The sequence below is a fragment of the Budorcas taxicolor genome, chromosome 3 (genome assembly GCF_023091745.1).
Source record: "Budorcas taxicolor isolate Tak-1 chromosome 3, Takin1.1, whole genome shotgun sequence".
Taxonomy (NCBI): Eukaryota; Metazoa; Chordata; class Mammalia; order Artiodactyla; family Bovidae; genus Budorcas; species Budorcas taxicolor.
The window spans coordinates 46,140,430-46,165,237 of record NC_068912.1 but is presented as its reverse complement, the minus strand read 5'-3'; the positions used below and the strand labels follow the sequence as shown (position 1 = coordinate 46,165,237).

The 24,808-nt window shown below is 35.6% G+C and overlaps 1 protein-coding gene across 1 annotated transcript in view; it reads right to left on the bottom strand.

Moving 5' to 3' along the window:
* The window catches only part of DPYD (dihydropyrimidine dehydrogenase), a 934,615-nt gene that overhangs the window by 554,945 nt on the left and 354,862 nt on the right, over window positions 1-24,808 (bottom strand). Inside the window, exons 9-10 of the mRNA XM_052637354.1 lie at window positions 2,720-2,827; window positions 811-980 (exon numbers count right to left, since the gene is read on the bottom strand). Coding sequence (XP_052493314.1) covers window positions 811-980; window positions 2,720-2,827 — 278 coding nt within the window. The remainder of the gene's footprint in view (window positions 1-810; window positions 981-2,719; window positions 2,828-24,808) is intronic.

Sequence of the window (24,808 nt, the reverse complement as noted above, 5' to 3'; positions counted from 1 at the left end):
TTCATAACACTGATTTGTATAAAAGGAGTAATTTATCTCTCTATAAATACATTTGGTTCCTGTTCTCAGAACTAATATCCTTTATAAGGTATTATCTTTCTTAACATTAAAATTTGAGAACTCTATGGTCCATTTATCCAGCTGATGTCTCAATCAAGTTTAGTCACCAGTCACCTGTAAGAATGATATGACTTTAAATCTGTCATTTTTAGTAGTTAACTAATTATTAATTCTAAATAATGCTTACATTAGAGTTCTTTTAAAAAATAAACAGCAATCCCCTTGTTCTATTGGCTTCATAGCATAATGAATTGACTATGACATATATATATGTGTATATATATATGTGTGTTATGTGTATATATATATATTTGAATGCAGGTTGTAAATTTGATTTACAGAAAATTTTGAATGTCTCTACCACATTCTCCTAATATCCATGCATTTTGGGAAGAGTATCTATTGTTAGTATATGGAAGACTTAGCACATTCCACTGTTACTATAGTGTAACGAAAGACATTAAATACAACGTCTTTCAATGATATTAACACAGAATGAGAAGCACTTGTGAAATGACAAAGATAAATTCATTTTATACAAATCAGTGTTATAAAATATTTTTTTTTTCCCTTTAAATGCCTGTACTAAAAAATAGCAACTATCGGTAACTCAGAAATTTTAAAATTTGCACTTCACAATCTGAAGAACATTCTAGTGATTTAAACTAAGAGCCTGCACATTAACAGTTATATCTTCTAAAATCTGTTGCATTACAACTCCATATTTTCTGACTTTTTTTTTTTTTTTACCTCCTCAGGGACAGCTCTTATATTAACAAAGCCTTTTCTGAAGACGATGAACACTCGGCGGGCTCCACAACGTAAAGCGGATGTTGCACAGTCGAAAGCTGTGTCTCCAGCTCCAAGTACAATCACGGCTCCCCGTATCGACAGCAATGGAGAGTGACAGGCACACATTCCTGAATGATGAAAGGAAAACCCCATTTTCAAGTAGAGAAACCATTTCTGCATGACAGCTCAAAAGATACTTGTACTCAAAGCAGTGTAAAATTGCATCTTGCAGTTTTCCAGGATGGAGTGTCACTATCAAATTATTCTGCTTCATTGAAAGACAGTTTTATTCCCACGTTAAAAATATGCTCATATATGTAATTTCATAGTCAATACCTTTAACTTCTTTCTTTTTTTCTTTCTAGAAGGATATCTATTACACATTTTGAAGAGTTTGAGTCTTAAGAAGCTGGAATCAGCCAATTAAAACTCTCTTTGTCAAAGTTGTGATGTGTATTTTTAACTTACTGCCATTAAGGTTTTTTTTTAGAAGGAAAAGAGTGATCCTTGTGATCTGGGTTAATAATCTACAGTATTTCATTACAACATTTTATTTAGATATCACAAGATTTCTAATGTGTAGCCCTGCTGTATATTATATTTGGTAAATTTTGAAAATTAACATGCTGAGTATGTTCCCTTTATGTAACTGAAGAATTTCTAAGAATTATTTTCTTCAAATAGTTAAAACAAAACTTTTTCCCTTTGTTTTTAAAATTTTTTTGCTTTTCCCTGGTTTTGTTTGTAAAATTGAACAATAAAAAATGTTAATCTCCAAGTGAGCATTTTTCAACAGCATTTATATAAAGAGTCAATGTCCACATGAAGATTCTTTTAAAAAGTGAAAGACAGGTGTTTGCTACATATTAGTAGCATTGTATTATTGGATTAAATAAAATTGCTGATAAGATAAATTACTATAATTTTTGAAATGGTACCACAGATAACTTAGTGTTATCATTTTGCTTGAAAGTTTCTGTTTGGGGTTACATAATTAGCCCTCTGTAACTCTCAAATACGTACTATGTGTGCTAAGATATTTTTGCTTCCCTAGCAAGCATCATGTTCTCTAGGAAGAAAAAGATGAAGAGAGTACACAACTTTAGCTGTAAAATTCTGCAGATTGATCTAAGCGAGGCAGTTTCTTATATTTTTCAATTTTAGGAGAATAAATGTAAGTTCTTATGTTTTCAGTAGGTAATTATATGTTAGAACAGCTTAAAGTTCAGAATTCTTTAAAAGTATATATTTAAGGAGTTTGGCTATTGGTTTTTAGGGAATACCCTGTAGTTTCTTTCTCACTAAGATGATGACTCCAGCCCAGTCACAGCAGAAGAGAAGCATAGCTTCCGGTTCGTCTTCCTGTGGTATATGAAGTGATAGCTCACAGAGACTAGGTATTAGGGTATTAATCAAAATGTTTTACTCTAATTTCATAAAACTGTGGTTTAAGGAGGGACTGAATCTTTCTGCTTGTGCGGATACAAATAAAACAAGATATGATCACTTGCCCCATTTTAAAACAAACAAACAAAAATAGTTCCCAAAGTGAAGTTGCTGCAGTTTCTTGTAAGAACACCTTCTGATGTTTGTTAAGACACTCTTATTTTGAAGCAACTTTTCATAATGCAATTTAGACCTGTATATAATACAGTGAAAAATCCTTCTGATGATGTTTGGTTAGGAGGATGGACAATTATGTGATTCTAGCTAACAATCATATCAGATTTTTTTTTTTTTTACTTTGCTATTATGAAAAGATGAACAGGAGATCTGGAAATTTTCCCACTGAGCCTGGATTTAACATAGTTGTATAATACATATAACAACATAGGCAATATTAGGAACAGAAGACAGTTGGTGATACCTGGTTTACTGCTTTTGGCTACAAGAGGCAGAAAGTCTTTGGAAGTGTAAAACCCCTGGTCCTGTGTCAGGCCTTGGAATATGTGATCCTTCTTGGGTTCTGGCAAACCTAAGTAATACAAATTCATAAAATATTATTAGCAAGAGGAGTGACTTTTCTTACAGACCATTAGAAAGAAAGTAGAAAGCTACAGTCATTAAAATGATGAGGTTCTATAAGAAAAAAAATGTAAGCAAATTAACATAAAACTGTACATAACACAATGTAACAGACCTCAGAGTGTACGTTTGATATATAATTTTTGTACTTGATAAATAACTTGTACTTTTGATGTATATGTAAAGCATACATCATAAATCACAGATTTATATACACATAAAAACGTGGATGCCCACATATAGTGTAAAAAGGGAAATCAGCTTATATTCTTTCCTCATAACATAAATAAAAATAATATTTCTAAGTATTAAAGTGCTAAGTATAAAAAATTCTTCACAAAAACTAAATGAAAATATGGATTTGTATTTATCTAGTTCCTGAATATGGAAGCTAACTATAAGGGGAAAAAAAGACTAAAAGACTTCAAAGGAAAACAGAGTTTTACCACAAAAATTCAACTACTTCTACATTTCAAAATATACACAAATTAAATAGTAAATGATTAACTAGAAGACTATTTTGACAAATAAAATGTCTTTTCTATATAAAGACATTTCTCAGTTTTAATAAGAAACATATTAATTCTCAATAGAAGAATAAACAAACGATAATAAAAATGGGATAAAAAAATACAGCTTATAAGCACCAAAAATCTTAAACCCTTTAGTAATATAAGAACTGTCAGTTAAAACAATAAGATATGATTTTTCTTCTATTAAAAAGTAAAAGATTTAAGAAAACTACACCATACGGCAAGGTTAAAAATGGGATTCGTTATGCTCCTTTGATAGAAATTTAGTAGAAACTGGTGCTCAACTTCTAAAAAAAGTTTTGAATCTATCATAAGAAAACACTAAGACATGCAAATAAAGGTTTAATGTACAAAAATGGTAATTGCAAAAAAAAAAGCAAAGAGAGAGACAAAGAAAGGATAGTGGAATACAAAAATGTCAACCGAATGAATAATACAATTTTGTTTTAAGAAAAGAAAAAGATTATAGAACAAAATGTAGTTATTAAAGCAAACATTTGAAAAATGCGGTAACAGATTGCATTAAAAAAAAAATTTAAATAAACCAGCAGGACACAAAGCATTGTATATTCAAGTTTTGTAACCTGAATAGTGATCATTTCTGGGAGTGGGATTAAAGATATTCCATTGTGTTTTTTTTTCCTTATTTGCCAAATGGTCTGTAATATTCATGTATCAACTAACTAGGAAATAATTGCCAACAGTCTGAAAAGAATATGAATAGGCAGCTAAAATGTTTTCAAACTACGACTAAAACAAATCTGATAGCTTTCACTTCACTACAGGAAAGCTTTTCATCTCAATTCTATAAGGAAGAAATTTAAGTTTAACGTTATTTACCATCTAAAATTCAGTCAACCAATAGGCCATTCCAGAGAAGCAGGAGTTTATTTCAGACTTGAATGAAGGGCAATGGTAGTTGTTAGTGGACACAAAAGAGCAAAAAGCATGGTGCAAGGGATGAGTTTTGTTGTGTGAGACAAGGTAGATACTATATTTGACCTGAAAACTGAATGGGCCTTGTGGATTGAGTTTGTAGCCAGCAATAAACCACTCCTGTCCCTTCAAACTAATTCAAACATTTTTTCTTCCCTGTCCATCACCTCCTCCATTTACTCCCTGAAAACATTTGCCTTTTGTATTTAGATTATTCTAAAAGCATTATTTTAAGTCATTTTAATTATTTAAGAAAGTTAGACAAATCATTTGACTTGCCTTTGTCTTACTTCTCTATAAATGAAAGGAGGATAAGTTTATTTCTTCATTTGCTGACATTGATGAATATACTTTAGTCTATTTGTAACATGGCAACTATTACATAGATGTGTGGTTATTAATGTAATTATTTTAGAAAGATTGAGATGGGATGGATACAGTTACATAAATAAGAGGTGACTAAGTACTTGAAGATCCTAATAACAAAATAATTTTTCTCAAAAATTATTAAGATGATTGTAGTTTAAGCTACATCTGATTAGTCAAAGGAACACAAATCATTTTATATACATCTATATAAACAGACATATATATATTTAAATAATGACCTGTCACCCCTCTTATATTACTATATCACAGAGATTGTGTATGTTCTATGATACTCATTTTCTCATTTTCCTGTTAAAAACCAATAAACAATAAGGAAAATAATGTGAAGTGTTTTGCAATTTCAAGGTGATATGATAAGGAAAAATGCTTGAGGCAGATCAAAAACAAAGCACAGAGAATGTAAGTGGTGGATAAGAATTCCACAGTTTCTGGTAACAAAGTCTAAGATCATTCCTTTACTAATTCCTAATCTGATCTTTTTCACTATTTGCTAGGACTAAGGCAAAATGGAGATTTACATTGTGCTTAATTTCTACAGACCCACTGCTGAAATAACTGTTATATAAAGAAATGCAAGGCATTCTTATTAAGTGCACTAGCTGACCCACAGAGATGATGACTTTTTTTCTCTCCACGAAAATTATTTCATGAGAAAAAAAGCTTTGGTAAAATTTAAATTTCTCTTTTTCACTTGAATCACACTGACAAAAATGACTGTGTTTCCTGTTTTCACCCCACTCTGCATTTATCACTGTTATAAATTTAACATTTACTAGCTCAGATTCTCCCTGTAAATGTTCAGGAGGGCACCAGTTACATATCCTGACCTATAGATATCGGCTTGAGGAGAGGAAAAATGAGTCAGTAACTAGACAGGGTCATTATGACTGGGTTATCTCCGCAGCCTATTTAGCCACAGCCCAGTTCATGCACACTTTCAGATTCCCAAGGTCCATGGAGCCCTCCTCTCCCACCTGGGTGGCAGGTCATCTAATAGGACCATGTATCTGAACCTCTTCTCACAGACTCTCAGGTAGTCCAGCCCAGCTGGCAGAAGTACCCTAATCCTCTGCTAACCATGATGGCTGTTGGGTGATTAGAAACAGGGTTTTGTCATCAGACTTTGACTGAGTTCATCCTCTCCCATATTTCCTGATTGTAATTTTCTATAAGTTTCTATGCTAGTTTTACGTATACCTAGTTAAGTATGCCTGTCAAAGTATCAACCAAACACTAATCTAGGTATAACTGTGAAGGCTATAGATATAGCTAATATTTACAATCACTTGATTTTAAGTAAAGGAGATTTCTTCAGTAACCTGGGTAGGCCTCATCCAATAAGTTCAAGGTCTTAAGAACAAAAATGTTGTTTCCTTAAGGAAGAAGAAGTTCTGTCTGTCTGCTGACCTGACCTGTACCTTTCAGATTTGTCAGCTTCCACAACTGCATAAGCCGAATTTTTCAAATAAATCATACCACTCTTTCTATCTTATATTTCCTAAAGTTTTTATCATTTGAGAGAGCCCTGAAATAATTCATTACTCTCTATGATCTTCTACCTCTGCATTTCTAAAACAGGAATAGTAATTATATTATCCCATATATGTGAGATTTAAAGGAATATCTACCTATCTATAACCTAGTACATAGTGAATGCTCAATAAATATTAGCTATTAAGATAGGGTTAGCTGTGAAAAGGGAGAAGGCAATGGCATCCCACTCCAGTACTCTTGCCTGGAAAATCCCATGGACGGAGCAGCCTGGCAGGCTGCAGTCCATGGGGTCGCTAGGAGTCAGACACGACTGAGCGACTCTACTTTCGCTTTTCACTTCCATGCATTGGAGAAGGAATTGGCAACCCACTCTAGTGTTCTTGCCTGGAGAATCCCAGGGACGGGGGAGCCTGGTGGGCTGCCGTCTCTGGGGTCGCACAGAGTTGCACATGGCTGAAGAGACGCAGCAGCAGCAGCAGCAGCAGCAGCAGCAGCTGTGAAAAGAAGGGAAGAAAAAAGTAAAGGAGAAAAGGAAAGATATACCCATTTGAATGCAGAGTTCCAAAGAATAGCAAGGAGAGATAAGAAAGCTTTCCTCAGCGATCAATGCAAAGAAATAGAGGAAAACAATAGAATGGGAAAGACTAGAGATCTCTTCAAAAAAATTAGAGATACCGAGGGAACATTTAATGCAAAGATGGGCTCAATAAAGGACAGAAATGGTATGGACCCAACAGAAGCAGAGTTGGACTATAAAGAAAGCTGAGTGCAGAAGAATTGATGCTTTTGAACTGTGGTCTTGGAGAATGCTCTTGAGAGTCCCTTGGACTGCAAGGAGATCCACCCAGTACATCCTAGAGGAGATCAGTCCTGGGTGTTGAGGCTGAAACTCCAATACTTTGGCAACCTGATGCGAAGAGCTGACTCATTGGAAAAGACCCTGATGCTGGGAAAGATTGAGAGCAGGAGGAGAAGGGGACAGGAGAAGAGGATGAGATGGTTGGATGGCATCACCGACTTGATGAACATGGGTTTGGATGAATTCCAGGAGTTGGCGATGGACAGGGAGGCCTGGAGTGCTGCGGTTCATGGGGACGCAAGGAGTCAGGTACGATTGAGAGACTGAACTGATTATTAGGTACTTTCTTTTTTTTTTTTTTCAAATTCCACATCTTGTGGAAAGGAAGGAATAAAGCTTAAATCAAAGTAAAGTATTAAACTTTAGCAAATTTAAACAAAGTGCTACAAAAGAAGAAAAATGAAGCAACCTTAAGTGAAATATGAAAGATAATGAAACTTGCAAATACCCATCTATCAAAGGAAGATTTCCCTGAGAGTAGGAGGCATATTAATAAATAAAGTACATGTCTATACTAAGATGATTTCAAAATGGCACTGAAATGACTTTTTAATTCATTTTTCAGTGGGAAGAAGGAGGTTTATGGATAAAGAGAAATTGACAAAGATTTGACAAACAAAACAGCTCAGTATAATATATGTATAGTGTTCTTTGTCTTTCAATAAGGCCAGATAGTTTCCTTGTTCCCCTAGAATAGTTACAGAAGTTTTTGGTTTTTCAGCATGTATTTATACAAAGGAACACCTTCTTAAGAAACACTGAAAGATTATCATTTTCAATTCTCCAAAAAGAGAAAAGACAGAAAATTTTGCTTATATTACAGAAAATCTGACTTAACATGTATTGATTATTTACATGCACTGTTTTAAGTGTCCAACTTATAGGCAGGTGATTTTTATATACAAACTCATTTAATTCTCCAAACAACTCTGTAAGACAATTCTTTATTATCTGCATTGCAGATATGAGAATTCTCATGAATATAAAGATTAAGTAACTCTGTGGAAGGTCATAGAAGAAGGAAGTAGCAATGCCAGTTTTTAACCTGGACGATCTGACTATAGAGTGTGTATGCTTTAACTTGAAAATGCTGCCTTTGCCATATACAAGGTTATAAATTAGGCCGTGTTATAATGTGTTGCTACATAACAAGTGATACCTAAATTAATCATTCAACTTTTGTGTTAAGATTCACTGTGAAGCTCTGGATACGTATACAACACAGAATGTTCCTCTTTAGCGGGAGAGAAAAGATTGGCTGCTTCTCTAGACTGTCTTTGTTCTGTGATTACTTTCTCTAGCATAATTCCTTTCCAAAATGTTTTCCTCCTTTAGTGTATTCCTCTTGGCTGTCTACTGGTTATTTTTCAATGATTTGATATTCTTTGAAATCTGTATCTCTGCTTTGTTTCTGAAGCATCTCCCTCTGGAACAACTACAGGATAAACAACAGCAGGGTATACAGTAAATTATTTTTGCTCCATATTAAGTTCTACACAAATTCAATGAACATTAACATGATATTAAATATTCTGTTTCATATTACCATCTAGTAGGTAATAGTGGAGGAATAAGTTTCAAAGGATGAGTCTTCATAGCTATTGTAGGATGCGCATGTTTATGAATTTCTCAGATTTTATATGCAATATCTGCGTGTGTTACTGGGTCCCTTACTCAGTGTTAATTGATTTGTGCAAGCATTAGTGTGATGCCTCTCATTCGAATGACAGCTAAGCTGTAATGGGAAAGATGGTGACCAGATAGACCTGTCACTGGAGACAGCCTCACACATCCCACAGAAGTGGAGAAGACAGCACAGAACACTGTGAGACTGCCTCAGGTACCTGGCAAAAGTGGTTTACGAGAAGAGGCAATACTCTAGGATACTGAACTGTCTCGGCAGGTTCTTCAAGTCTTGTTATTTCACACGAGTGCTTTGTTAATAAGATTTTAATAGACACATAAAATCCCACTGACTATGTCCTCTCAAGTTTACTGGCTGCACACAGCAAAATGTAGCTGATGGTGAACGTCCTAAGTGTTTGACTTTACCAAGTACTTCTGTATCTGAGACCTTGTTTTCTTCTCAAAGAAGAAAGCATGTTGTGTGATCTCAGTCCTCACTGCTAAGCCTGGTTTGGGGAATGGTGCTGCATTAGGAAGAACAATAACATGTGAAGATTAAACATGGATTCATTAAACAAACTCTAAGGGACACTAAGCTATCTACCACAGCTATGCACCTGTGCCTCTGTAAGAACTGCTCCTGTGTAACCACTGGTTTTATTTCTGTTTATTAAATCTTTTTAAAGTATCTTAATGTCAACTTACTTATTTCTAGCATTTGTAAACACAGCATACTGAATAAGAGTGAAACTTCTAAGTCATTTCTGCATTAAAATTCTAGTTTTAGCACTTACTGGCAATTATGACCTTGGGCAAGCAAATTATTCTTTCTGGGCAGCTGCAGCCTCATCTTAGGTTTGTTAGGAGAATAAATGAAAACAATATATGTAAAGCTCTTTGCATAGATGTGAAATTCATGTTTCCTTCTATTTATATTCTTTCCCTGAAAGCCTTTGTTTAATATAATCAAATGATACATTTGGCTAGATATAAATTAAATGCTCATCTCATCCATGATATACACAGTTAACACTCCTGCACATTTAAACTGTCAGTACTGGACAGATTGGTTAGAATTATTAGGTAAGAAAATAGTCATGAGCAACGAGGGGTGGCCTAGCCCAAAAAGGTGCAAATTGATCTCTTAATCCCAACCAAGATGGGCCTAGGAGAGCTCAGAGATATGCTACAAAATAACCACAGAGACTTTTCCAGTTCCTGAACATGATCTAGGCACACAATGAATATCAAACTAACCATGGGGGCTTCCTCAAGTAACCTTCAGTTCAGTTCAGTTCAGTTCAGTCCAGTCGCTCAGTCGTGTCCAACTCTTTGCGACCCCATGAATCACAGCACTCCAGGCCTCTCTGTCCATCACCAACTCCCGGAGTTTACCCAAACTCATGTCCATCAAGTTGCTGATGCCATCCAGCCATCTCATCCTCAGTCATCCCCTTCTCTTCCTTCCCCCAATCCCTTCCAGAACCTTAGGCAGCTAGAAGATCCTTCAGTTCAGTTTTCAGTTCAGTCATTCAGTCCTGTCTAACTCTTTGAGACCCCATAGACTACAACATGCCAAGCTTCCCTGTCCATCACCAACTCCTGGAACTTAATCAAACTCACGTCAATTGAGTGGGTGATGCCATTCAACCATCTCATCCTCTGTCATCCCCTTCTCCCGCCTTCAATCCTTCCTAACATCAGGTCTTTTCCAATGAGTCAGCTCTTTGCATCAGGTGACCAAAGCACTGGAGCTTCAACTTCAGCATCAGTCCTTCCAATGAATATTCAGGACTGATTTCCTTTAGGATTAACTGATTTGACCTCCTTGCAGTCCAAGGGACTCTCAAGACTCTTCTCCAACACCACAGTTCAAAAGCATCAATTCTTTGGCACTCAGCTTTCTTTATGGTCCAACAATCTTACATACATAACTACTGGAAAAACCATAGCTTTGACTATATAGACCTTTGTTGGCAAAATAATTTCTCTGCTTTTTAATATGCTGTCTATGTTGGCCATAGCTTTTCTTCCAAGGAGCAAGCATCTTTTAATTTCATGGCTGAAGTCACCATCTGAAGTGGTTTTGGAGCCCAAGAAAATAAAGTCTGTCACTGTTTCCATTATTTTTCCATCTATTTGACATAAAGTGATGGGACCAGATGCTATGATCTTAAGTTTTTTGAATGTTGAGTTTTAAGACAGGTTTTCACTCTCCTCTTTCGTCAAGAGGCTCTTTAGTTGTCTTCGCTTCCTGCCATAAGGGTGGTATCATCTGCATATCTGAGGTTATTGATGTTTCTCCTGCAATCTTGATTCCAGCTTGTGTTTCATCCAGCCTGGCATTTCACATAATATAGTCTCCATATAAGTTAAATGAGCAGAGTGACAATATACAGCCTATATGGCTCTCAAATTAATTTCTTTAATGTATCTATGTTTTATTAAGCCATAATTGAAGTATATTAGTTTTAGGTGTACAACATGATTCAATATTTGTATATACTGCAAAATGATTACCACAGTAAGTCAAGTTAATTGCCTTGCTTGTAGAATGAAGATATTCCTGACTTACTTACGTATGGGATTGTTCTGAAAATGAGGTAGAAAATTATGCATAAAAGCACTTTGGAAGGTTTTTTTTTTAAAAAGCACTCTGACTAAATCTAAAATAACATTCACGTGTAAGCTATTATTACATGTCCGGTAAAATTCAAAAGGGCTTCCCTGATAGCTCAGCTGGTAAACAGTCTGCCTACAAAGCGTGAGATCTGGGTCCAGTCCCTGGGTTGGGAAGATCCCCTGGAGATAGGTAAGGGTACCCACTCCAGTATTCTGACCTGGAGAATTCCAAGGACTGTATAGTCCAGGGGTATCAAAGAGTCAGACATGACTGAGTCACTTTCACTTTCACTTTCAAAATACAAAAACAGTGGATAATAAAGACTCATATTATAATAGATTCATAGTACACACTTTCACAAACAGAAAAGATTGTAGTTAATTATAAGAAGGTATTTAAATGGCTGTATATAGATATGTAAATGTAGGAATGAGTCATAAATTCGTATATTTGTGGACATACATGTTTATATAATTATAATTTCTAATTACATAATTAGAAAAAGGAAACTATTTCCATATCAAGCCTGAATAGTTGAGATTACAATATGGAAGTAAAATATTCTTTTCAAGGGCCTAAGCATTTTACAATTCCACAATGGATTATAAAGGTCTTCATCTCACTTAAAAATCATTTATATGGCTCAAAGGATTTATATCTTATTTCCAAGGGAAAACAGTGCCATAAGGGTTATCATTCTAGGATCTATATATTGACTGGAAAGAGAACAGATCAATGATGCCCTATTGTGATTCTTTTCTCAATAAAACTCCCCTTCTTTTTTCCGCAATCCCACTGTAAATATGTTTAGCTCTGAGTGTTCAGACTGAATTCAGAAAGAATGGAGTGATTCTATATAATACGTATGAAATCAGATCACCATGCATCACAATAGTATTCATTTCACTGATTTTCAAATTCCCATTAAACATCTGTTTATAACCACAGTCTAGTCCTTCTCTATGTGACCGACCACAAGCATTAATTGTACGGATCACATAATTCATTAGAGCATAGCAAGAGGAAGACTTTCAAAAAATATTATGAATGAAATCATCTCATATTTTTTCCCATTCCACAAGGTCTTTTTCTGTACAAAAACATATAACAATAATGACATCCAGAACTAAGAGAAGTAATAAACCTTCATATAATTTTGGATAGAGGCTGAACTAAGATCTTTTTACTGGGGGGGAAAAAAGCATTGGAGAAGAGAATAAAAAACATAATAACTCCTACAACATTACAAATGCATTTCACTTTGGTTTTATGATTTCATGTAGAAACTATCTACAAGTTCTATTATACCAATGATAGCAGTACATAAAACTTCATATTAAAACTTAAAATAAAGCTCCAATGTAGAGTTCGTATGGGTGACAAACAATACATAAAATAAAGCATTGTGTTCACAAGATCAACACATATGAAGTAAACTACTTGAATCCAAGGAGTTAAAATTCTTCTAGATGATTTTTTAACCTGTTATAAAATATCTAGCAATTTGATACAACACAACGAGAATACTGCTCACTATGCATTTCATTTGTACTCTCATAATTTTTACTTCTTTTATATATCTGGATAAAATGGAGAGAGAGAGGAAGACTTTATTTCATTAATACAATAATGTCTAAGAATTCAAAGATGGATAAAATATCCTTGAGTGTATTTTACTTTCCTGATAAATAATGCTTATACTTAGGATTGTTAACTAGTTAGAATAGGAAAAAGGAGTCCAGAATGGCAGTGGCTAAAAGACAAAGAAGGGAAAAGCCCACAGAAATAGAACAAAGGAAGGTCTGAGGACCAGAGTGAGGACCTCAGGTGAAGCAAACATCCTCCTCGTTAGCCCAGTTTACATAGTGCACGCTCAGGGGGAGGAGAAAAAACCATAAAAAGAGGAGCCAAAATTGAGCCTCTGGCTTTCTTCTCTTTGCATCTTTTGGGTCAGCCCGCCCTCACGCCTTAAGGATTTTCCTTTGTTTTCCAAATAAAACTGAGCTGTAACACTGGGTCTGGCTATTGCTTCTAATTTTTGGTATGCCGAGACAGAACCAAGGAAACTACACACTCCCCAGACATCTGTGGTGCCGTTTCTCGTATTTAACCTGGCTGAAACAACCTTGGCCGCGTGAGGCAGAGGCCAAGCACAGCAGAAGCCCAACTCAGCAAAAGCTCCCTCAGTGGAAGCTGAACATGAAGAAAACCCAGCACAGAGGAGGAAACAAGAAGCCCAGAATGCTGGAAACTGGGACAGCAAAAACAAACTCGGCAGAACGTTCATGCAGCTCAGTCTCAGATTCCAGAAGACCTCCAGTTGGGGTAGGAAGTCCTCGCCCCTATGGCTGGAAAGACATGTGGCTAACAAAATCTTAATTCCTTTACAATCTCGCATTTCTTGTTTCCTCGAACCACCCGCACATGGGCAAGCAGCAGTGGGTGCAATTGAGGGACTCTGGAGAGGCTACTCCCCAGTGTGGCCTAAAGGCTCCACTATCCTCTGCATTCTAGTAGCTGTTACCCAAGTGGGTGGGGGTTCTTCTGTCTTTAATTTTCTTTGTGCCAAGGACTGAGCCAATGAAAACTGTGAGTATAGGTCAGGTATTTAGCAAGTTTTCCAGCAAGTTATGAAGAGGATTCCTCGGCATGTTTTTCCCACTGCTTTTTCCTCCCATCCTTCAGTTCTTCTTTTCCAGGACTTGAGCCCAGCCAAAACCCAAGGTGCCTGGTTTTAGAACTTAATGAGGCTCAGGTTCTTGATGTCTCGTTGCAAAAAAAAATTCAGTGAGAGACACAGTGATAGGTGAGAGGTGGATTTGTTCAGATTTAGAGAGAAGCACACTCCACAGGTTGTGGGCCATTGCAGAGGGCCAGTGTGGCCGCCATGGAATGTGGTGTGGAGTCCAGAATGTCAGTGGCTAAAAGACAAAGTAGGGAAAAGCCCACAAAAATAGAAGAAAGGAAGGTCTGAGGATCAGAGTGAGGACCTCAGGTGAAGCAAACAGCCTCTTGGTTAGCCTAACTTACATAGGGTAAGCTCAGGGGGAGGAGAAAAAAAAACAAAAAGAGGAGCCAAAATTTAGCCTCTGGCTCTCTTCTCTTTGCATCTTTTGGGACAGCCCACCCTCATGCCTCGAGGATGTGTTTTCATTTGCTTCCCAAATAAAACTGAACTGTAACACTGGGTCCATCCATCACTTCAAATTTTTGCTGCGGCGAGACAGAACTGAGGAAATTACACACTCTCCTGACAGGATCTACCGTATCTATTGTTCTCTATATAAAAGGACACATGAAGGAACAAAAAAAAACAAACCAAAATCTTGGACAAAAAAAAAAAAAAAAGATGAAATATTTTTCTTTATATTTTTGTAATCTAACTTTCTTATAATTAGAAAAAATTATTTTACTAATTAAAATTTAATTTTAATATGAACATAAGAGCTCATTAAAAGCTCTCTTCCAGAAAAGATATATTAATGTAATTTTCTATTTCTGTCACAAAAGTATACCTAGCCCTTTGATTCTTGGTATTATTTATTAAAGTGTGCTTTATCTCTTGGGCCTTTTCTATTTATTTTCCTCTCTTCTCTCTTCTCTGTTTCTCATTTTCATTTGGCTTTTGCTCTAAAACAATTTCCTTAAATTTTAATCCTCTCATCATGAAGTAAGGGTAAGCAAAAAAATTCAAAGAACATGCCTCAGGCAAAGGTTTTTTCCTTAATGACTGGAATTCTTAGACGGTGTTAGAAAATTACTATTTAGGACTATGTAGTATACGATAGTCCAAAGTAAAGAAATCATTAATAATAAAATACTAAAAGGAACAGTTATATTACAAAATAAATCTACCAGGCTTACAAAGAAAACAAATTTGCAACAGCCACCTGCTGTGGAGATGAGGCAGTAATCTCAACAGCAGGAAATAAAAGAGAAGAGAGGAGAAAAATACAAAAGCACAGACATTAAAAAAGTAATTAAAACACTTATCTCCATCGACATACATAACGAAAAAAACCCTCAACCAGCCACCTAAAAACATACTCTATTGAACTGCACAGCAGGAAATAGCATTAAAGCTGCCACCATAAACACACATTCTGTAGAAGGGAGAAGACCCCTTTAAAAACGTAATCTCAAAAGTATTACTAATGTGTTAATCACCACTAAATGTACCTCACATTCATTGTATTGTATTAGTTACCTTCTCAAAGATATTTTTAATTTCATTTCTACACTTTTTATTCAAATAAATTCTTAACTATAGGTACCGGTAACCTTTTTATTTGTAATCTTTCTAATGAATTTTACAACTATATTGTGAGGCTAAAGTATTCTGCATTATCAAAAACTTTATGCAAAACATTTTAATATAACATGCATTTAGATAATGCAGTAAAACTATGTCCTTTAAAGCCAAAATCATCTTTGCTATAGTACTGAAATAAAGAGTGAAACACAATGCAAGAGTTGAGGTCATAGATTATGGATTAAAACTGAAATGAAAGCCAAAAATCATTCTGAATTACTCAAGTATGCCCTGGCCTTCAAAGCTCTGCAAAGTGAAACAATACAAGTTTAAGCAAGCAAGTGGCAGACTTTAAAATAAAGACCACGCACTAAATGTGCTTGGTGACTCTCTCAGCTGCTGAAAGTTGTTTCTTCATCTATATAATTCTCCACAGGCATGTCTGTGAAACAATAGAGAGCTGCCTGATTCAGACTCAAAAGACTTCTAATGGACTTCTGACCTTTACTTTTAAGCTATTAACTATAAGCTCATGCCCAAATCATTAAATTTTAAACCTCAGTTTTCTCATCTTTGAAATCAGAAGAATCACAAAAGTGCATTTCCTTACAGAAATTTCCTGCTACATGGACAGGTAAGCATAGTGCGCTCTATACTGCTGAAACAACTTAATTTTACATGTAGAAAAGCAATTCATAATTATAAATATTGGTTTTGCTATCATATAATTAATCTTTTAATTATGCATTTTGTTCTTTACTCAAATGATATATTTCTGAGGAAATTTATTTATCTTCCTCTAAATCACTACTGTGGTTTTATAAATCTTAAAAGAAACACTTACCTCAGATTTTTTTTCAAGAAATGTATATGATATAAGAAAAACATTAAATTATTTCCAAGATTAAATACACTTGGAATGCGTTTAGTACTACTGGTATATTGCTGAGCTAAGAGTCTTGAAATTAGAATACCTTTCTAGGAATTCAGAAAATTCCACAAAGTAATAATTTTGCAAGGACATTCTTTATGGATAGACATGGTCAACCATTTCAGAAACCCATGGTTGACTTTGAACCTCAATTTGTTCATCCACAAAATATGCAGATTATCTAGAAACAAAGTTTTGAAACTTGTTTGTTTCTCAAAGAATCCAAGACTATGAAAAGTATCTTTGTACATATGTGCATTTATCATATATGTGTGCAGAAGGTTCATACCTTTCATTACATACCCAAAGGAGCCTGCAACTCAAAAATGCTTAAAGAATCATATTCACCAAGATTAATTCAACTATATCATACCATTTGGGGCTTCCCTGGTGGCTCAAATGGTAAAGAACCTGCCTGCAATGCAGAAGACCCAGGTTTGATCCCTGGGTTGGGAAGATCCCCTGGAAAAGGGAATGGCAACCCACTCAATATTCTTGCCTGGAAAATCCCATGGACAGAGGAGGCTGATGGGCTACCATCCATGGGGTCACAAAGAGTCAGACACAACTGATAGACTTAACACACATACTGTATCATTTATCCAACTGCCATTCCAAGCGCATGGAGTGCGGTCTCAAATGCCAAAATGTAATGTAATTATCCACACCTAACAACTGCTACACACCATGAATGAATACCAGTTTCTCCAAGAATGTGTAAATATACTAAGGCCTGATAAAATTAAGTAACAGTTTTGACATCAAACATAACTTTGTTCATATTACTACTCAACTATATATCGACCATATAACTTACATAATGACAGCAACTTAAATTTCAATTCTCAGTTTCCTTATCTATGAAATCAGGTAGATTAACTGAGATAATATATCTTGATAATATGATAAGTGCTTACAATAGTGACTGGCATGTGGTAACACTAATCAAAGAATTGGCTTTTATATATTTTACCTTTCAAAATCCTATTACTTGCAATACCTGAATAATAATTCCATTCAATCATATAAATCAGCCACTAAAAGGAACAAAATAGGATCATTTTCAGAGACATGGATGGACCTGCTGCTGCTGCTGCTGCTGCTAAGTCGCTTCAGCCATGTCTGACTCTGTGCGACCCCAGAGACGGCAGCCCACCAGGCTCCCCCGTCCCTGGGATTCTCCAGGCAAGAACATTGGAGTGGGTTGCCATTTCCTTCTCCAATGCATGAAAGTGAAAAGTGAAAGTGAAGTCGCTCAGTCGTGTCCGATTCTTCGCGACCCCATGGACTGCAGCCTACCAGGCTCCTCTGTCCATGGGATTTTCCAGGCAAGAGTACTGGAGTGGGGTGCCATCACCGTCTCCATGGATGGGCCTAGAGACTGTCATATAGAGTGAAGTAAGTCGGAAAAACAAATATGATATATCAATGCATGTATATGGAATCCAGAACATGGCACAGGTGACCTTATTTCTAAGGCAGGAATAGAGGCACAGACATAAAGAACAGACATGCGGACATGGGGGGAAGGGGAGGGTGGGACAAGCTGGGAGATTAAGATTGACACATATATACGACCATGTGTAAAATAGAGAGCTAATGGGAACTTGTTATAAAACACAGGAACCTTAGTTAGCTTAGTGCTCTGTAATGACCTAGAGGGGTGGGATGGAGTAGGATGGTGGGAGGGAGATCCAGGAGGAAGGGATATACATATGCATATAGCTCACTCACTTAACTGTACGGCAGAAACTAACACAACATTATAAAGCAATTATATTCCAAATTTAAAAACCCTACTACTTTCAACTTGTACCTTCCTTGATATTTTTCTTTAATATTTAACATAATTTAAATCTAAAACACCACAACTACCAAAACTACAGATTATTTTTAACTTAAGTGTCAATCAACATTTCCTTAGGCATGGTAATTAACCATAGAAAACTCAGCACATTAAATGTATATTCACTGTATAGCTAGTTCTAAAATTTTTCTTACATAAAAAAGTCAAGCAAAACTACAGTCTATCATGATCAACATTCAAAGTTGGATACTAGTTGTGATTTTTAATTGTATTTAAGATCTGATGGAAATAGAAATCTTAGATGTTTCATTTATCTAAACACTTATTCATTAATATATATTGAGTGCCTACCATGTGCCAGCTGACGCATAAGGTACTAGAGATACAAAGATAAATAGCCTCCAATCTAGTGGGAAAAGGACATATAATCAACAACGTCATAAAGCAAGGTAAGTACTATGACAAAGAGATGCAAAGTAAGTGCACAGGAGCCCTTACAAAACACACTTCACCTGACCTGGTGACACTGGTAATTATGTTAAGTATTCAAAGTATTCTGGTAGTCACATATGGATGTGAGAGTTAGATCATAAAGAAGTCTGAGCGCCAAATAACTAATGCTTTCAAACTGTGGTTTTGAAGAAGACTCTTGAGGGTCCCCTGGAATACAAGGAGATCAAACCAGTCAATCCTAAAGGAAATAGACCCTGACTATTCATTGCAAGGACTGATGCTGAAGCTGAGGCTCCAATACTTTGGCCACCAGATGCAACGAGTTGACTCATTAGAAAACCGACCCTGATGCTGGGAAAGATTAAAGGCAAGAGGAGTAGGGGACGATAGAGGATGAGATGTTTGGATGGATCACTGACTCAATGGACATGAGTTTGAGCAAGTTCTGGGAGATGGTGAAATGCAGCCTGGTGTGCTGCAGTCCATGGGGTTGACAAGAGTTGGACACGGCTGATCAACTGAACAACAATTCAAAGATGAATGTTTCCTGTGGTAGAAAAACAAAGAGGAATAACAAGCAGCATATACAAAGATGTGAATGGGACAAGCATTAAATCTGACTGAAATGAGGGTGTGGTAGGGGACCAGATAAGAGGGGAGCTGCTGATGTTGTTGAGTCGCTAAGTCTTGTCCAACACTTTGCAACCCCATATACTGCAGCACTCCAGGCTCCTCTATCCTTCACTGTCTCGAGGAGTTTGCTCAGATTCATTTCTGCTGAGTCAGTAATGTTATCTAATCATCTCTAATCCTCTGCATCCTCTTCTTTAGCTTTCAATCTTTCCAGCATAAGAGTCTTTTTCAGTGAGTCAGCTCTTTGTATCAGGTGGTCAAAGTATTGGAGCTTTAGCTTTAGCAACAGGGGAGAGGGTATAGCAAAATTTGAAATTTGACAGATAGGGTCCAGACTATAAAAGGCTATGCAAGCCACACTAAGGAGTTTGCATTTCATCTGGAGGAAACACTGCAGGGAAATAATATAGTCAGCTTTGTATATTAACAAGGACAAATTGGTAGCAATGTGTAGAACTGATTTGCAGGTGGTGAGAATGAAGGAACTAGATAATGTAAGGGGATGCTGCATAAATCCAGATAAGAAAGGAACACTAACCTTGTACTTCTTAACCTGGATTATTAGTCATCTCTACTAACAAGGCATGGCAGGGAGTGTCCACAGCCTCAGTACAAACACAGTCTACCTTCCTGGGGCAACAATTTCAATCAAAGATAGGTAATGTAAATTAGGGTGTTTATATTAAGACAAAAATGGAGATGCTGATGAATGAAATGCAAATTATGAAGAAAACTTTAATACTTCAAAGAAATTCCGTATGTGGGATTTGAAAATGTGCCTCAGGATTCCCTAGAGGTATGTTTTCTCTTTCTTCCCCTATTACAGTAACTTTAATGGAGAAAAAAAAAGGGGGAGTGTGGATTCACATTAAGACACTGACAGTGGGGATACAGGAGAATAAAAACATATCCTAAAAGTCTTTAGGGGTTAATTTCAATGGATTTGGCACCTACTGGATGAGAGGCGTAGAGGTAATAGTGGGGCCAAAGCTGTGCCTCAACTTCCTGTTCTGGTGGCTTTCTCAACAGTAGGGTGCCTGACTATAGGCCAGGACAGCAAAGGAGGAGCAGATCCTAGGCAACAATATTATCCCATTTGGAACGTATTGAATGGAGTACGGGCAACCAGTAAAGTTATCCTACAGATAATAGACAAGTAAAAATTCAAGTCTGAATCTCATGAAAGAAATCTGGTCTGGACCAAGAGATCTGAAAAGTATCAGCCAACAGAATGTACTGGAAGCCCTGAATGCTAATGAGCTAATCCTGAGCTAAAGAAATCCCAGGGTGGAGCCCTACATAACATATCAATAGCACATTTAAAGGAAGAAAGAGGAGGAGGAGCCCAAATGGAAATTGAAGAGGGATCAGTCAGGAGGGGCAAGAGAAAGCAGTATGCTGAAAGCCAGGAGAAGAGAGGTGTGAGTCCATACCTTCTTGTCTGCAGAAGAAAATATACAACAATAACAAAATACATATGTGTGTGTGTGTGTGCATCCAGTGTATAAAAATGTACCAAGAGACAGGTGTTTAAAGAGTACTTTTGATTTTAGAACTCAACCTACTTGAATTTTAAGTATCGTACAAGGTCATTATACTAGTATAATAGTATTAATTAATCATTTTGAGAAATAATATAAAGTATATTTTCAAAAAAGAGACAAAACAGGACAGAAACAACAAAATTGAAACAGATTTACTGTAACTATAAAAATAAATAAAAATGAGGCAAATCAGAAGAGGCAGAAGGAACAGGATAAACCTTATGCTGACACCCACACTACAAGGTGTTCCAGTGGCAATGCCCACAAAAGTATGACAATATTTTGCTAGAAGAGGAATATACCACATGCCTTCCCAGGAATCAGTATCAATTGAGAATATATTTACACAAAAGTGCTTTCTTAAGAAGAAAGAATTAGTTAACAATGGCAACTCTACATTAATGAAATTCTGAATGAATTTCTCAGGTAATGGATATAACCACTTGTAAAATATTTGTCGATTAAGGACAGTCTTTAGGATAGTTCATAAAGAATTTCTCTCAAATAATTTTGTCAAAACTGAAGCTTTGAATTAGGGAGCTGTGTTCCACCTACGGTAGGTTTGGAAATCCAACAAAAGTGGCTATTGATGTGTGGTTCACTCTGCAACAAATTTTCTGACCTCTGAAAGCAAAAACCAAATAACGACTCCCAGACAGGTGAAAAACATGGCCAACCAAGGTAGTGACAGTTTGCTGTCAGTTCCTGCACCTACTTGCATGTGATATGCAGCATACTAGCCTATCTCTCTGTACCATAGCCTTTTCTTCTATAAACTGAAGCTTTTAAGCAACCCCTTCCCTGAGATTTTCCAAGAACTTGAATCATGAAGCATTATACAAATAAAAGAAATGTAATTAATAATCACTGAAAATACTTTCATTATAATGGACTCTATTACATAGACAAAGAGTTTTTTACTACTATGAGATGAACAAACTACAGTAACTGGATGCTGGATTAATCGGGGAGATCAAGTTGAAATTCTGGGTTGCTCTTTAGAAATTATATAAATTACCTATGAACTATTAACACACATACAATCAAAAATCAAATTATACGCAAAAGCACCCAAACCACTCTAATCATAGTATATAGAACATATATCTTGACATTGTCAATAAAAAATTACACTTTTTAAAGTCATATTAAATAATAAATTCTATCCCAAATGCCTTTGGTTTAATGAACTGAGAAATCAATGTTTTGATCTTTTCTTTTTTTATCCAGTTTCTGAACAGGTCATTTCTACTCTGAAATATGATTTTAGGGCCATTTCTTATCATTCTAAATACTTTCGGATTTTTTTAAAAGTCATATTCTAATGCTAAGCTGTTTGAGTTGTGCTGCTTAGAGCATGGTTCATGTAAAACCAATATTAGCGATCTAATCTAATTTAATAGTTTTACATTCTAGCCACAGTTAACTCTAACTTGCTGTCTGTATTCTGTAGATTACAAAGAAGAGCAGATAGGATGTAGTTCAGAAGCTCTCTTCCCCACAACTGTCTTAACTACAGACTCAACTTCATACAAGCTCAGTAGTAATAAATATTTTAAGAGTTTACATTTGTAGAGTGTTTTACTACCTAAAAAAATATTTCTTGTATATTTGAGGTCCACAACAACTTTATCAGCTAGACATCGTTATGACTATTTAAAAAATGAGCAAACTGAGGTTCAAGGCAGTGAAAGAAGCTTTTAAAACCTCATAGCTAATAAGTGCTAAAGCCAGATTTAATCCAGCAAAAGCTCTTAAATACAGTGTTTCTTCCACCATTACATAAAATATATATTTAGGGTAGCATATAGTCTTTATTATTAGGGGGAAAAAAGGAACGATAAGTTAGTCTTTATAAATTCAGCATTCAGCGATCTGTAGCACCTTAAATCTTCTGAATGTTAATACAGTAGTTTTATTCATAAGAAAGATAAAAACAGGCTTTAAAGATTAGTAGGTGATTATTCATGTATCATCCCACCTACACTACAGTTTTAAAGATTTTAGTAAAACTATGCCTACTTAATTTTAAATGATGTCTTGTAAAAGGATTTTCTAAGCATTATTCATTTGTTTAAAGCTCAGACCTACAATGACAAACCCATCATCAATTCATTTTGATGAAAGGGTAATAATGAAAGCATTATTTTCCTTTTTTCACTGCAAGTCATTTGACCTATGTTAAGTCAACTCTCAAATTTTCATTCATTATTTCTACATGAAGGATTTTGCCAGCTCAAAAAAGTATAAATCTTCATTTGTCAAATTTAAACTCTCCCTGTCCCAGTTGCTATCAGGGCCAATAGCTCTTATCCTTTAAAAACAGCAAAATATTGTCAAGTCATACAACCTCCCAACAGCCTCAGATGACCCCTGGAATCAATAATATTTGTAACTTGTAAGTGCACGGTTAAGGAGAACAGAAGGCAAGCGCTGTCCTCGTTAACCACATTGAGCTGTGATACTACAGCCAACTCCCTTGTGTGGTCTGTGATCAATTTTAATCTCTGGACCAAGAATAAAAGAACGCAGACTCCTGATTCTGGATTCATCTTAAAAGGAGGTTATAGATTTGTACTTCTGCAGTGGGAATGAAAGATTTAATTCAACTGGCATTTCAGGAAAGAATACATCTAAACTATCATTCCTCCTCATTACCCTCACTGCTTCCAGGGTTCTCTATCGACAGAGTTAAATACTGAAAAATGTATACACAATGGGTTAAAAAGGCAAAGCTGTCTTTGTGGACATGTGATCAACTGACTACAGAAACAGACTTTATAGTGATTTGTTTCACTACTATATCATTTAAAGTGGAATCACTTTTTATATCTCAAATTTCATCATAATTTTGCGCCATACTTCTTTGAGTGAAAATCTTTATGTTTAAGCAATTAAGACTGTATCATTTACTAAAATCAGCATTTGAAAAAATGATTATTAATTGTTTCCAAATGCATATGTTCAGGTACACTGTAACATTTTTGGGAACTTTAAATGCAAACTGATATGAATAAGAAAGGTATCACCAGTTTATTAGTTTTATATCTTTATATCCATGTCTCTCTCTATATATTAACATAAATATATATGATAATGCATTTACACACAAATGCAGAAACATTCTTATTTCTCTATAAAGATAATAAATTACATATTTTATTGTTAAACATAGAGCAAATATAAAGTGTTCTAGAAGTTTTGGGGAACAGTCAAGGTAATTATATTTGAAAATTTCCTAGTTACTATAGAACAGAATTTTCACTACATCAAATAAAAATTCCTGTTCCACATCATCACCACCATCGTTGCAGCAGTTTGTGAGCATTAACGATCCATCATATATTCTGCTAGACAAAAAAAAAAAAAAACAAAAAAAACCCAGAAAGGTGTTAGAGGCAGAGCCTAAGTTTTAATTTCCAACTGTGCTACCTTCCAGTTGTCTGATATTGAGTATATCAATTTACCGTCTTTGCCACAGATCCCTCATCTGTAAAGCAAGTATGTGGTCATTAATAGCAATGAATTTAGTAAGGCTTTTATAATGAGAAAATGAGAGAATGTAGGAAAATACGGAAGTATAGGTGGTACTTTATGGGCATAAAATAGTTGCTAGATATAATAAAATACATTCTAGTTCACTCATTCTTTCATTAATAAGCATCCAGTAAGAGCTCATTATGTAACAAGGACTGTGTTAGGAAACAAGATGAGCAGAAGACTCAACAACTTGATGTTTGCAAGTTGCTTAACTTTTGGACATCAGCCTCCTTATTTACAAAATTAAGATGTTAATATTTGTCTTGAAAGACTGCTGTAGGGATCAAATGAAATTAATTATGCAATGTGT